At 39.3% G+C, this 16,206-nt stretch overlaps 1 protein-coding gene across 4 annotated transcripts in view; it reads right to left on the minus strand.

The window, feature by feature from the left end:
* TMEM144 (transmembrane protein 144) overlaps window positions 1-16,206 on the minus strand; it is a 50,519-nt gene that overhangs the window by 19,505 nt on the left and 14,808 nt on the right. For all 4 annotated transcript variants that reach the window (XR_012516965.1, XR_012516964.1, XM_010338561.3 and 1 more), the window contains exons 6-10: window positions 10,283-10,364; window positions 7,752-7,819; window positions 5,034-5,152; window positions 2,587-2,706; window positions 1,383-1,480 (exon numbers count right to left, since the gene is read on the minus strand). Coding sequence is in view for 2 of the 4 variants with exons in the window: in XM_010338561.3 (XP_010336863.2) it covers window positions 1,383-1,480; window positions 2,587-2,706; window positions 5,034-5,152; window positions 7,752-7,819; window positions 10,283-10,364 (487 nt within the window). In the remaining 2 variants the exon portion in view is untranslated. The remainder of the gene's footprint in view (window positions 1-1,382; window positions 1,481-2,586; window positions 2,707-5,033; window positions 5,153-7,751; window positions 7,820-10,282; window positions 10,365-16,206) is intronic.

A 16,206-nucleotide genomic window follows, 5' to 3' on the forward strand; every position in this document is an offset into this window, starting at 1 on the left:
TTCATATTGTCAAATAACATTTGCATCTATAGCCACAGGACATATCATCCTGTATACTTTTCTCTGCAAAATTGCTTTTATGCATTTAACAGGTAAGCTTTATACCCACTGCCTGTCACTTCTAACATTAAGTTTCCTTGAAATATGTAAGAACAAATCCCTTGTTGAAGAGAATTTGGGTCCTTTGCCATTTCTATTATGAAGACTTTAGACCTAAAGAAGTTCTTCATAACTTGCTAGATTTTCCCTCATCAGGATTAAGAATGTTAAAATGTGGCTTCTGTAAATTTTTTAAAAAGCTCTTTATTATTTGAATTTAGTTGTATTTGAAAGCTAACTATTTTACAGAATAGAACTGTCAAAATATACTGTTTGGTGCCCAGAATTTATATCAAATTATATCAGTGGTTTATAGACTAGACAGTGTTTCTAAAAAATCAGTTTTCTGTCTTTACACAGGTATGCAAATACTAAAATGTTTTCAATAAAGTTTGTTAGTGATGATGATTTTGGAAGCAGGGGATGCAGCTGAATCCTGGTTAGCAATCTACAATATCTAGGGCACACCTAACAGCCCACCATGAAAGCAGTTCCTGTATGTATATATCAGTCCTAGTACCACAGTGAACCTAAAACAACTTCTCAATAAGATCCCATTACAATGGCAGAAAGTAGCACTGTGTACTGGAAACCCCGTACTTAAAAGTCTTCAGCTTTTTCTTAGCTATGAGACTTCAGATCATGTTCTTAGCTATTGCCTCAATTTTCTTATCTTCAAAATGGGAATAATCTTCTGAATACTTATTTTGCCTATGTAAAAAAAATGTTTTGCTATTATCTATGTTTTACATCATTAGCACCTAAAAAATTGGATGAAGCAAATTGTATTACGTACATAGTGATATCACCCAGAGACAACACCTTGCTTTAGCACTTTCAGAAAGTTTTGCTTAAAAACAGTGAACTACCATAAGAGGTGTCTGAAGTACTTTCAGTCTCACAAAATGGTCATTACATTGATATGGTAATACACATAAAATCATTTTTCATATTTATAGACTTTTATATAAGTAGAGATCAATAGTTATAAATAGCAAATTTCAGTGTCTCTAAAATGACATCAGATAAACTAATCAAACAAAAACTGCAAGGATATTAGAAATTAAGGATTCATAGCCCTGCTAAAATGAGGTGAGAAATGTTCCTTAGCAATCAAGCACATGAAGATTCAAGAGGGTCAGTTTATCTATCTGAGTCCATTTAATTTTACTCCTAAAAAATCAAACTCCATCACAGCCTTTAGCGATGCCCTAAGAGTGCTTCAGAAAAACTGGATTGACATTTATAAAATGAAAATTTGGAAAAACAGTTCAGCTACTTACAGCAGTGATTATAGGAAAACTGACCACAGCACTCAGAGAGTGATTCGCTATGAACCAACAGCAGGTAGCTATTGCCCAAAGTACCCCTGAGAGGAATCCTGAAATACAAAGACAACACACATTTGCAGACCGTGTTCCTCTCTTGAAGCACTCAAACTTCAGCTACAACAGGAATACCAAGGTGCACACATAAATGCAGTCCGATCAATGTTGCTGGCCAATACAGATTTTTGAGCTGTGTTTTATTGTTATTTTAGAACCAGGTAATTTCCCTACTCTTGGCTGCTATGGGTAGAATGATAAATGCTTTCACATTATCGGCATTAAAGTACCCATAGTAGTAAAAGAGGAAGAGATTGGGTGGTGAAGAGGGGCCTAGGCGACAAACTGAACATGAACATTCCCTGTAAATACCATTTACTGTAAACCATAAATATTAATAAAGTGGATCAGAGTGATGGTACTGCTGAGAAAAAAAAATCTGTAGGATTTAAGTAAAAATACCAGCTAAAACTTTCACAGTACTTTAGCGAGGCATTCGGTAAGTCTTCTAGCGTTTTCTATATGGTGGCATTCTTTAGCATGAGTCTGTTAGGCATTTAGAATGAGACTCTCACTTATGCCTTATTTTTGTCTTTAAAAAGTTTTACTTGTGGACCTATATTCCAAACTGAATTATAAGAAACTCCTAAATGAGATTAAAAAAAAAAAAAACAGAAACAATCAAGGCCTAATGAATTAAGTCCAAAAGCATGTATGTTGAACATGCGTCTTTTTTGAAGTCATCACACTCTCTTCTTACATTTTGTAGACACTTGTTTTCACAAGTTACTGCATATTCCTATTTGTTGATATATGAACCTTTAGATAGTGAAAAAGAAATAGTAAAGACTGATGATCAATACAGAAGAATGTTTGGCACAGGAAACGATCTTAATAGATTTATTGTTCTGTAATAATGGCCAATATTTCATATTCAGTTTCACGGCTTTAAAATACTTCATATTTAGTGGTGAACTGGGCCAAAGTAATTAGGGGGAATGAACACACACACACACACATACACACACACACACACACACACACACACACACACCCACAGACACACAGAGCCTTGGTTTCTAGAAGAAAGTTATTCAAACTAAATGAGTCGTAGATGATACTTTCATATAGTAAGAAGATCTTCTGTAGTACATATTCTTACCTGGAAGGACTGCTTCAGGATATAGTTTAGGACTGCTTTTCATGGCTATGCAGTAGGCCAGAAAGTAGACAGTACTTGTAAGAAAGATGCCACTGAAGTGTGCAAAAACATAGTCTAAATCTGAAAATAGAGATTAAAAACTCTCAAACACCATTCCAATCATTCCAGATATATTTAGCTTTCTCAAAATAAACTCACCAAAATTAACCTTAAAAGTAAAGAAACCATTAATTATATTTAATCATCCTAGTTTTTTACATGGTGTTCATATAGAATTTTAATTAATACATTTAAAATATGGATACATTAAGTATTAGATTAGTTACTATAATCAAAACTAAAGGCTAGTTTTTATGATAATGTGGTAAAGCTAAGTAAGAAACAATGAATTATGTAACCGTGATGTTAATACCTCATTTTTAAGAATAGGCATTCAGGCTTAATTTTACTCATAACAATAGCCATTATAGCAAATCTTCAGGTTGACTACAATGGGGATGTGGGTGAAAAAAATTAAGGGGTGCTAATTTTATATGATTCATTGATCAGTCTGGAGATCAGCATCTCTGTTGCAGATGACAGCTATACAGAAAGCTATTCAGGAAGTTAATCCAGAGAAGGCTTTATGCAATTGTTGATTATAAACCTAAGTACATGGAGGAGTTAATATCCCACGATGGTGGCTCAATCTCAGCAAAATCCCAGCTCCACTGACTGTTTAAGCAGATGGTACTGTGGCCACACAGATGGGTGCACTATGGGTTCTTGGCTGGGAAAGCCAGGTTGGACTCAAAGTTTCTGTTCCCTAAAATTTTGACAAAGATGAGTGGCCATGTTTAGGGAGAAAAGCTTAATGGACAGAGAGTTTGTCTATTGCTCTAAGTCTTATATCCTATCTCTGGATCATGTAAGGGCAATACATCTGTTTATGAACCACCACAAAAGAAAGGAAAATAGAGCAATTTAAAAGCATGGACCACTTGAGTGCAAATCCTCATTCCAGTACTCACTAAATTTGGGACTTGGGCAAATCATCGCATGTTAATATTCCCAATTATAAAACAAAGATAATAATGTTATTACTTGCCATGAAGATTAACTGGGTATTTGTAAAATACTTAAGACAGAGCATATACTACATAGGTGTTGTTAAATAAATGAAACGAAAAATAACGCCCCCCACTAATTATTTTTGAATAAACCAGAATAAAGTGTTCCCATCACATTACATTTAGAGTTGTCACAAGCAAGATCCCTAAGAAGGCATTGTTCTCTTTGTGTAGAGATTGTTGAGGACATTGTTTATTATGTCCCTGTACCAAGAACATCTGTGCTCCCGAACAATTAGTTGTTTTTATCTTGTGCTCATTGAATCATGAGACTGATCTGACTTCCCTTGTGCCTACAAGGACTCTAAGAGCCAAATTTAGGCTCCTTTCTAGCAAGTATACCAATGTAGTACAAAGTTTTTAGACTCGTTTCTGGTTCCTTTTATATCCCACTCTTGTTTTTCTTTGTTTTAATTTATCCTGTGTTATTCTATTTTTATTAGTTTTTATCTTTTTGTAAAAATGCAAAAAAGTATTTGTATAAAATTTTAACTAAAAAAAGACAGAAGCCAATAAAAGGTTTGAGTAATATACATGGGGCTAACTATAAAAAGGACGATGCAAACAATGGCATCTACTTAGTCTATCTGTTCTGTTACAGTTGAGCTCAGATGTCAACTTCTTTGTCAATCTTTCCCTCATGTCTTTTGCCCTCCAAATTCTCCTTTATCGGAATACAGGTCACACTAATTTTCTGCGCCATCTGACTTAGAGCTGTATTTTATGAATGATCTTGCTCTCTTATCATTCATGGGTATAAGACATGCTTCAGCGTAATTAGAGGATCCCCAAAGTAAACACTCTTTCATCTCCTTTTGAACCTGTACAATGCTATTGCATATAATGTTGTGTTTACTCCTAGGAGGTTAATTCTATCAACGGAAACTGAGATATTAACAGGAAGCATTACCTTGGGCCTTCCAGTGCACAACTCTGTGCTAGAAAAATAATATCCTCTGACCAAATAGGCTATACTTTGACCTTTACCAGATTTTAAAGTATTATGTATTACACTTTAGCCTTTTTAAAAGAAGTATACATATTTTTCCCAAAGATCATCTAACTGGAAAAAAATTTCCAAATCTTACTAGAAAGTCAGAAACCATGTTTTAAGATCCAAGTAGTTGAAGTGACTCTGACTGAAGTTGGTTGCATTTGTATGTTAAAGGTCATGTGCAAATAATCCTTTATTATTTTCGGTCTTCACTGTCTTCCTAATTTACCACTTACAATGAAAAAGAAAGATCGAATCGACACATAATATTTACTATCATCACAATTCTTCTTATATGCATAAAAAACAGATATTAACAAAGTAAGATGACTTTTTATTCTCACCATATTGGCTTGCCCCTGCATATATACTCTCATTTCTTTTGCTGTGGTCCTTGATATAGATGATTGGCACAAATGTAGATCCATAGAGTACTCCAGATATCACTGCAAGACTGCAGCCCCTTACGAAACAAATAAATCACTATTAATCTTGGCCCAAAGCAATGTTTCTGACAAACACACAAATGGAATCATAAACATGCTGTACAATGCAAATCACAAACAAGCAAAAGCACTCATTTATCTCAAGCTCTGTGACTGGCAGAAGTCAGAGGAATACCCTGTGGTATTAAAGTGGCATGAGGGCTAGGAGGACAGCTTCAGTCCTCTACTGTCTAATTTTAGAAGTACATGATTTATAGAAATTAAAATGGATTATAGTTATAAGTCGTCATTACATAGATGAGAATATTGCGACAGTTATATTGTACAGTCTATGTAAATAAACTTGGCACTCTAATTAAATCAAGATATCTATATACTGACACGATGTTTATGCTTTTTTTTTTTTTTTGAGATGGAGTCTCTCTCTGTCACCCAGGCTGGAGTGCAGTGGCACGATCTTGCCTCACTGCAACCTCCACTTCCTGGGTTCAAGGGATTCTCCTTCCTCAGCCTCCTGAGTGGCTGGGACTACGGGTGCATACCACCACACCTGGCTAATTTTTTTGTATTTTTACTAGAGACTGGGTTTCACTGTGTTAGCCAGGATGGTCTCCATCTCCTGACCTCATGACTGCCCGCCTCAGCTTCCCAAAGTGCTGGGATTACAGGCTGAGCTACTGCGCCTGGCCTTGTTTTTTTTTTTAAACAGCCTATGCTCTCCAGCCTGGAACTAGATAGACTGAGTACCAAATGCATGTTTGTTGCAAACAACTATTGAGATCCACGAACTTGCCTATGCGTTAACTTGACAACGCCATGGTCAAGAGGAAGTGCTGATTTAATTAAATAATATGGGTATTTCATGCAAAAACAGTCCTTTTCGTAAAAAGGAGATGTTTCATTTTCAGCACTGGGGTAATGCGGACTCCCCAGACTTGGGCTATATCTGCATAAAGCAAGCATTTCCAACGGTTGTAGAAAAAGGTGATTAATATTTTGGAACAGTACCTTGAAGTTAACACAAAGAACAATGACGTAAAACAGAAAACAAGCCAGGCCTGGTGGCTTTTGTTTATAATCCCAGCACTTTGCCACTGCACTTGGCCCCCGGGCATCAGAGTGAGACCTTGGCCAGGCTCGGTGGCTCACGCCTATAATCCCATCACTTTGGGAGACCGAGGCGGGTGGATCACCTGAGGTCAGGAGTTTGAGACCAGCCTGACCAACATAGAGAAACCCCGACTCTATTAAAAATTTAAAAAAAAAAAATTAGCCAGACGTGGTGGTGCATGTCTGTAATCCCAGCTACTCGGGAGGCTGAGGCCGGAGAATCGCTTGAACCCAGGAGGCGGAGGTTGAGGTGAGCCGAGATCATGCCATTGCACTCCAGCCTGGGCAACAAGAGCAAAACTCCATCGCAAAAAATAAAAAAAAAAGAAAGAAAGAAAAAAGAAAAAAAAATCACACATACCTCCAAACAGAAAATAATTTTAGGCAAAAACAATTCGCTCCAAAATGTAAAAACTAACTTAGTCAATTTAAATAGTACTATATGTAACATGAGACTGTAGAAACTCACAAGACCACCTTGGCAATGTGTCTACTCATGCTGAAAATCCCTGAGTCACGTGAAGTCTGGACTTCATAGCCATGGAGCATTCCAAATGGAGACCAGACTATTAGACTAGGCCTAGCTAATTACAAGACACCTAACAATATATTTTTTAAACAAGTATCCCAATGAAGGGGAGGCCTTGTGAAAAAATATTTGAAAATAATTTTTTGTTTGAAAGATTGGTTTTATTCTGATGCAAAACAGCAATATATTTATTTCTTCCAAAAGTTGTTTGTTATTCTTTCTTTCATTCAAATTATTCACATATTTATTGAGTATCTACTATGTGCCAGATGCTGCTCTTTCCCCCTGTAAAGACAGTATACACACTATCAAAAAGAAGGCTTTACATTCTTGAGTCAAAAGATGTCATTACATGAAGTTTAAAGCAGCCATCAAATGTAAAATGCAAGCTACATAATAGTGTGTATTTTCCTATTTATTTGGAAGTCCAAAAAACAAAACAAAGCAAACACCCTAAACTAGAGGGGCTGATGTTGAGCTCAAATCTCTGAGTCCTTATGGAGACAGAGGGAGCAGGACCCACAAGGACACAGAATATTCCACTATATTTGACAACGAGTGTCTGAAATTATAAAACTGTCTAAACACAGGAGTGTGGAGATTCCCAGAGCAGGGCTGGGATCCTGGGTGGTGTTTATTACCTAATCTGATTGTGACTGCTGAGAGCAGATTGGTCACAATACTGCCTCTTTTACTTTAGCTACACAAGTCATGCAAAATTAGGTTGCTTTTATTATCTACTTGTCATTTAGAGATAAGGGTAATGATTTAGTAATTACTTGAAGCAGTTGAGCTCAAGGGCATCTGTACTTAAAATTCAGCAGGGGACAAAGAAAACCTCACCCCATGGAGACAGAAGTCAGAGCTTGCATTACTATTTTTTTCTTGAACTCAGATGAACATCATTTCAAGCTAGTAATCCTGCTTTAACCAAACATGAAACAGAATAATAGAGCAAAGAAGTAACCTCTCCTTACACTATGCGGTGGTGTACTGTAGAAAGTTTATCCACCCAGGAACAGGGGTGTTGAGTTTTGTTGATCACCTATTGAAAACATTGGCACAAATTAAAACAAAAAGAGCACTCACTTGATAATCACACTGCTGACAATATTTCAAGTGCTTTTCTCTTCTCTTTCAAACATGCTTTAAAATAGAATAAACATGTCACCTATGTATTCTGATATCTCTAAACTCAACTGTTTCAAATTCTTTCCTCTTTCATTTAGGATGGCTTGGCAGCTGGCGAGTCCTCCATTTCAAATTGTCACATTTAATATGTGGCTATTTTGATACACCTATAAATCTAATCAAACTTATTAACTCATGTTTCATTTGCATATTTTGATGTTCTGCATAATCTGTAACGAAATTAGAACAAAGAGAATCTCAGACTGTCCTACTATGGAATGCTTAAGATCAATAAGCATTTCTTACACTGATTTTAAAAAAGTTATTAGTTAATAAAACATTCCCAGCCATATTTCAAAATTGGGCTAATATTCTAAGTCAGGAAAAATGAGCAAATTCCTATTTTTACATGGAATTATAGTATTCCTCCCTTATCTGTAGTTTCACTTTTTGTGGTTTCAGTTACCCACTGTCAACAGTAGTCCAAAGATATTAAATGCAAAAGTTTGGAAATGAATAGTTCCTAAGTTTTCAATTGCACACTGTTGTGCATAGTGTGGTGAAACCCCGCATCGTCCCTCTCCATCTCGCCTGGAATGTGAATGATCCCTATGTCTAGCCTATCTATGTTGTACACACTACCTGCCACTGAGTCACTTAGTTGCTGTCTTAGTGATCAGATTCAAAGATATACTATATCTAGGGTTTGGTACTATCTGTGGTTTCAGGCATTCTTTGGGCGTCTTGGAACATATCCCCTGAGGATAAGGGGGCTGTATTATAATACTGTCTCTAAGCCGAAGCTTTTTTTTTTTTTTTGAATGGAGTTTCACTCCTGTTGTCCAGGCTAAAGAGCAGTGGCGTGATCTCGGCTCACTGCAACCTCTTCCGCCTCCCAGTTTCCAGCGATTCTCCTGTCTCAGCCTCCTGAGTAGCTGGGATTACGGGTGAGCACCACCACACCCAGCTAATTTTTTTTGTATTTTTAGTAGAAACAGGGTTTCACCATGTTGGACATGCTGGTCTCGAACTCCTGACCTCAGGTGATCCTCCCACCTTAGCCTCCCACAGTGCTGTGATTGTGGCCAACTGAAGTGTTCTTGATGTTATACTCCTGCTGCTTTTGTAAGAGACAAGAAAGTAGATCTGAATTATTCGTCATGTGCTATGTCAAGTTTTCCTTCGGCAATAACACTTTTTTTCATCATAAGGAGCTCATGATGCATGGTTGCATACCCACCATTCATGCTGTTTATGATCTTTAAACTTACTGCCTAGAAAACTCTCAGGCAGTTAGCCTACTGTGTGTCTTTTACCAAGTTGCATTTATTTTATCATTTCGTTCTTTTGTTTTGGAGGCTGGTTGGGCAGGAGGTGTCTGGATCCCTGAAGCAGGCAAATAATCCTTTCCTAAAGCCAACTTCTCCCTTCTCCTTGAAACATTTCCCTGATTAGGGATGGCTGTGGATTCATAAACCTCTTATCTTTACACTTAAGTTAATTACTATTCAATTTTAGTGTCAATTTGACTAAGGTTTTAGTTGATAAAAGTTTTGATAGGGGAAGAAGGAAAAAAGAAAGATTAATTTTGAAGTAAGGAGTAGAGGTAGCACCCTGCCAAGAGGCAATACCTCACTGGGGGTGAGGCGTGCTAGATTCAGAGGGCACCTGGGTAGCACTGGCCCAGGGCAGACAGGAGAGACTCTTGAGATGAGAAGAACTAGGGCCTGGGTTCGTGGCAATGAGGCTTTGCCCTGAAGTCACTTTTGTATGCTTAGCTAGTGACATTTGTGCTGCATCAGGTCCCTTTTAAAAGTTGCTCCTATTTAACTCAAATTTACTATTCCAGACTCACGTGGGTTCTTCAAGGTCAAAACAGTGACTCCTAACATAGTTTCTATTTTTAACTTTGGGTAGAATGGGATATGACAGAGAAAAGAAATAAGAAGCAAAACAGGTCCAGTTCCTGCTCACCTATGATCTCACTTGCCTTTCATGCGCTGTCTATGGCCTATTCTCCCCCAAGCCAATTTCAAAACCTTCCCCCACCCACCCCGTTCTAAAGTTATTTTCACATTCCTCTGAAGTATTTAGGGTTCTTCTGTTGTAGGAATCTTTAAATCATTACAAACTATGAGGTTATATATCTATCCCCTAGTAGAGATCTGCTAATCAAAATAAATAAAGCTGTGTGCTTCCTGAGAAGCTTAACTGTGGAAAGAGGGATTGTTACATAGACCTAGCCATAAGGAATATGCTAAGATATGTAACAGCCATGAATGATGAGCAAACACCACTTTCTCATCTTTAAAATTTATGTATTTTCCTTTTATCTTAATTTTATGTTTCAGATCGTGTTGTCTCATATTATACTCACATGCTCTGTTATTAACGGAGTGGTATCCACAGAACACGTGTTATTTGGTATTTCACTTTTGATGAACAAAAATATGAAAGCACTGTAAGGAAAATAAATTTGAGTGAGATTTGTCATAATACTGGTTTATATGAAGCTGCTTGATTTTTAAGAAAAAACACAACTGAAATAATCAGATCCTAATGATACATGATTACTTTCAAATTGCCCCTTCAGTGGTCCCAGCGTTTCTCCAGAACTCCCACTCTCTTTGATCTCTCATTTTCCTTAACTACAACAGGCTAAAGGCTAAACTCATAAGCTTTCCTCCCACATCAGATCTTTCCCTTAACTTTGAAATCACATTGTAAAAGAAACACAAATGAAAACTACTTTGAAATAACATTGCTTACCTATTATACTGACCAACTTCAAAAGCTGAACATCCTCCAACAAATGCTAGGGGACAGATACTCTCAGATACTGCTGAAAAAGTGCAGAACTATGTAACTCCCACGGAGGAGAACCTGGGGCAAGCTACTGAGGCCCCTGGTGTGTCCACTCTTGACCTTGCCAATCCTTCTCCAGGCCCACTAACACAGGTGCACACACACTCAGGTGAGGTGGCCTACATGGTCATGCCATGGAATACTATGCAGCTGTAAAAATAGAATAAAGATGATCTCTATGCTCTATGAAAATATCTCCAGGATATAGTCAAGAGATAAAAACATACATTTAAGTCTAATGACTTTTTCCCTTTAACATCTCTCTCATAATATACTAGGGATGTCCAGTATCTTTGCAACAAATGTCTCACTTATTCTTGGCTTTTAACAATGCAAATATGTTAAACTGTGTCAAAAGACTAAATTAACTTGAGGAAATGAACAACGCTGGGATACTCTTAACATCCCTTTTAAAATACTTTTAAAATACATTTGCGTGGTTCAACATTTCCAACAAAAGAAGCCTTCAAAGCATATATGAGGCTGAAATAGGGTGGGTAGCTAGGTACAGAAGAGTGTCTATCATATGCTATCTTCTGTGTAAAAATTAAAATGTTCGGGGCAGGCGCGGTGGCTCAAGCCTGTGATCCCAGCACTTTGGGAGGCCGAGGCGGGTGGATCACGAGGTCAAGAGATCGAGACCATTCTGGTCAACATGGTGAAACCCCGTCTCTACTAAAAATACAAAAAATTAGCTGGGCATGGTGGCGCGTGCCTGTAATCCCAGCTACTCAGGAGGCTGAGGCAGGAGAATTGCCTGAACCCAGGGGGCGGAGGTTGCGGTGAGCCGAGATCGCGCCATTGCACTCCAGCCTGGGTAACAAGAGCGAAACTCCGTCTCAAAAAAAAAAAAAAGGAATAGTTTTATATTCCTTTCCATATGAGAGTTAGCTCTCCTTTTGGATTTTTATGGCTCTCTGCATTATGTTCCACCCAACTCCTGTCTCATCGTAAATCCCTGTATGGGCTTCTATGCCTGACACTCCCTGCTCCAAGCTCTCTACCACCCCCCGCCCCATTTTTTCACATCAACTTGCCCTTGCTTCTCTTTCTTCCCTAGCTGGATACCCTACATACTCTTTGTCCTATCTGAATTAAAGAAGAGTTGAAGTGTTGAATCTGGTTTTAAAAAAAACAACAACTTCCCCTTGGGTCACTCCTCACTGAATCTTCCTCTTTAAATTCCCACAACACTAAGAATAGTTACCACACGATCTAGACCATTTGTCACAATTCCACGTCATTTTTTTCTCTAAAGATTTTCTAATTTAATAGAAGCCAGTGTTGGGCTCAGAAACCGATACCCCAAATGAGGGCACTTTGGTGTGCTGAGTACTTTGAATTACAGGAAGTTGGACGTCCTCAGAAGCAGCCTCAGAAGGAAAGTCTCTCTCTGACTTCCTCGTGCCCTGACGGCTTCTGCTCACCTTTCTCCCACAAGGCAGGCCACAGAAATTGGAATTCCTCTTCTCCAAGATGTGTCATGGACACTAAGCCAGTCATGAAACCTAGCATGGTTACTCTAACAACCCCCAACCCTCCACTTTCTGTGTAGGAACTGGCTATAAAGAAATTCTCTGATCTACCTTGTCTAGATCATAAGACCCTCATTAAAGAGAGGTCCTGTTGTATATCGAGGAGGAAGAAATGCTACACAGAGACCAAGAAGAATCTGAACAGGTGGGTTTCACTGTGTTTCTCCCCTCAGTCTATTAATTAGACCACATCCTTTGTGTAATCACATGTCTACACAGCTGCCAAATCTTCAAATTTAAGCAGAAAAACAAGCTTTTTCCCCTGGGTCTTTGGGTCTTCAGGTTCCCATGTCATTCAAAACTTTGATTAATTTTGTTATTTTTTTTTCTTGTTAACCTGTCTTTTGTTATAGGAGTGTCAGCCATGACCCTTATAAGGAAGAAAGGTATCACACCTTTCTGCCCCTACAGTAGAAACCACATCTTATATCTCCTTCAGGATCCTCAAGATATTTAACACTTGGTAAAATTGAATGCATAAAGCCTAAGTATATGAGTATATTTAAATGAGTTATGAATGTGTGTGTTTGATACATATGATATATATATTTACATACGTACATATATTTGTGTAAATATGTGTGTATTTGTGTGTGTGCATATATATATTTGTAAGGCTAATATTAGACCTTAACTGGCATTTTGTTCTCAAAATTATACAATGAAAATCCTCTACTTTGTATAGACCTGTGTGTTTTTCTAATAAACAATACAGAATGATACGTTAGAAAATACTTGAAAGCTACAGAGAGGATGGGTAGGACCAAGAGGGCCAAGTAGAAACAGCAGCAATCAAAGGGTCATATCAAAAAGAACCATAATTAGCATGTGACTCCTTCACTGGCAACCCAGGTATCCAGATTCTCTCATCAGAACTGACTAGGTGGCTGATGTGACCACAGAGAGAAAGGAAGAGCAGTGTGGTGTGGTGGCCCGCCTGAGAGCCACACAGGGCAGGGGAGCTCCTAACACCCCCCCAGCCAAGGGAGGTGGTGAGTGAGCATGCTACCCAGACAGAGAAGCCATGCTTTTTCCACGGAATTGTGCAACCCACAGACTGGAAGATCCCACTTGCAAACCTACGCCACTGGGGCCTAGGGTCCCAACCCTGGAGCCATGCAGATTCTCAACAGCCTCTCAGCTGGAATCTGCCTAAACCTGCTGAGCTCCCTAAGGGAGGGGTGATCAGGTGTGGCTGCCTTCTGCCTACGCTGTTTGTGCTTCTTAAGGAAGGGGCAGTAGCCAGCACTGGGACTCATAACTGCCTAACACGCCAAGCTCCCTGGGTCGGGGAAGGGCGACACTCAGCTCTATAGCTCCAGGGCATGCTTTTCCACTGCTGGAGCCAGTGACGCTGGATAGCTTGGTCCCCGAGAAGTGCTCCCCACAGCCCAACACAACAGCTGTGGCAGACTGCAGCCAGAGCACCTCTTCAGGCCTCACCCTGACCCATCCTTCCCCACTGAGTGAGACGTCCCTGTAGGAACTCCAACAATTCTAGCCAGAGGCTCAGGGACAGAACCTGGGCCTCCCCGGACCTCCTCTAGGGGGAATGTTGGTCATAGTCACTGTGGACCAGCAGAGTTAGCCTTTCCTCTGGTAGTTCTGGGGAATCTGGACAGCCCAGATGAGTGGGTTTCCCCCCCAGCGAAGCCCACCCCCTCCAAAAGGGACAGTCAAAGTGCTTTGTTAAATGGGTCCTGTTCCCCATGCCACCAAGCTGGGTGAGATCCTCTGACAGAGGTTGTCAGACACCCTACACAGGAATGATCCTACTGGCATCAGGTTGGTGTCCCTTGAGGTCAGAGATTCCAGAAGAAAGAGAAGGGACCCATCTTTACTGTTCTCCAGCCTCCTTGAGTGACATTTCCAAGTGTGGGAGCAAACCAGATGCATAGGGCCTGAAGTAAACCCCCAGCAAACCACAGCAGCCCTACGGAAGAGGGACCTTACCATTGAAAGAAAAGCAAACAGAAAGCAACAACAGCATCAACAGCAAGAAATGTCCCCACAAAAACCCCATGCGAGGGTCAGCAGTCTCAAAGGTCAAAACTAGATAAACTCATGAAGATGAGAAATAATTGACCAAAAAATGTTGAAAACTCAAAAGGCCAGAGTGCCTCTTCCCTTCCAAATGATCACCATGCCTCTCCAGCAAGGGTGCAGAACTGGACGGAGAATGAGATGGATGAATGACAGAAGCAGGCTTCAGAAGATGGGTAATAAAAAAATCTGCTGAGCTAAAGGAACATGTTCTAATACAATGTAAAGAAGCTAACAACCTTGATAAAAGGTTAGAGGAGCTGCTAAGAAGAATAACCAGTTTAGAGAGAAAGATAAATGACCTGATGGAGCTGAAAAGCATAGCACAAGAACTTCGTGAAGCAAACACAAGTATGAATAGCCATATCAAACAAGTGAAAGAAAGGATAGAAGAGTTTGAAGACCACCTTGCTGAAATAAGGCATGCAGACAATATTGGGAGGAAAAAAGAATGAAAAGGAATTAACAAAGTCTCTAAGAAATATAACACTACGGAAAAAGACTGAGCCTACGATTGATTGGAGTACCTGAAGGAGACAGAGAGAATGGAAACAAGTTGGAAAACATACTTCAGGATATTATCCAGGAGAACTTCCCTAATCTAGCAAGGCAGGCCAATATGCAAATTCAGAAAATACAGAGCACACCACTAAGATATTCCATGAGAAGATCAACCCCAAAACACATAATTATCAGGTTCTCCAAGGTCAAAATGAAGGAAACAACGTTAAGGACAGCCAGAGAGAAAAGCCAGGTCACCTACAAAGGGAAGCCCATCAGAGTAACAGTGGACCTCTTAGAAGAAACTCTATAAGCCAGAAGAGATTGGGAATCAATATGCAACATTCTTAAGGATTTTCAAGCCAGAATGTCATATCCAGCAAATTAAGCTTCAAAGCAAAGGAGAAATAAAATCCTTTCCAGACAAGCAAATGCTGAGGGATTTCTTTACCACCAGGCCTGCCTTGAAAGACATTCTGAAAGAAGCCCTATATATGGAAAGGAAAAACTGGTACCAGTCTCTGCAAAAATACACCAAAATATAAAGACCAATGACACTATGAAGAAACTGCATCAACAAGTGTGCAAAATAACCACATAGCCTCATGATGACAGAATCAAATTCGCACGTAACAATATTAACCTCAAATGCCCCAATTAAACGATACAGAGTGGCAAACTGGATACAGTCAAGACCCATCAGTGTGCTGTATCAGGAGACCCATCTCACATGCAAAGACACACATATGCTCAAAATATAGGGATGGTGAAAAATTTACCAAGCAAACAGAAAAGAAAAAAACAGTAGGGATTGCAATTCTAGTCTCTGACAAAACAGACTTTAAACCAACAAAGATCTGAAAAGACATTACATAAAGGTAAAGGGAACAATTCAACAAGAACAGCGAACTATTCTAAATATATATACACCCAGTACAGGAGCACCCAGATTCATAAAACAAGTTATTAGAGACCTAGAAAGAGACTTAAACTCCCATACAATCATAGTGGGAGACTTTTTATTTTCTTTGAGATGGAGTTTTGCTCTGTCACCCAGGCTAGAGTGCAGTGGCATGATCTCAGCTCACTGCAACCTCCACCTCCTGGGTTCAAGTGATTCTCCTGCCTCAGCCTCCTGAGTAGCTGGAATTACAGGCATCCACCACCATGGGAGGTTAATTTTTGTATTTTTAATAGAGATGGGGTTTCACCATCTTGGCCAGGCTGGTCTCGAACTTGTGATCCACCTGCCCTGGCCCCCCAAAATGCTAGGATTACAGGAGTAAGCCACCATGCCTGGCCATAGTGGGAGACTTTAACACCCCATTGTCAATATTAGACAGATCAATGAGACAGA

This window comes from Saimiri boliviensis, chromosome 3, assembly GCF_048565385.1.
Source record: "Saimiri boliviensis isolate mSaiBol1 chromosome 3, mSaiBol1.pri, whole genome shotgun sequence".
NCBI classification, from domain to species: domain Eukaryota; kingdom Metazoa; phylum Chordata; class Mammalia; order Primates; family Cebidae; genus Saimiri; species Saimiri boliviensis.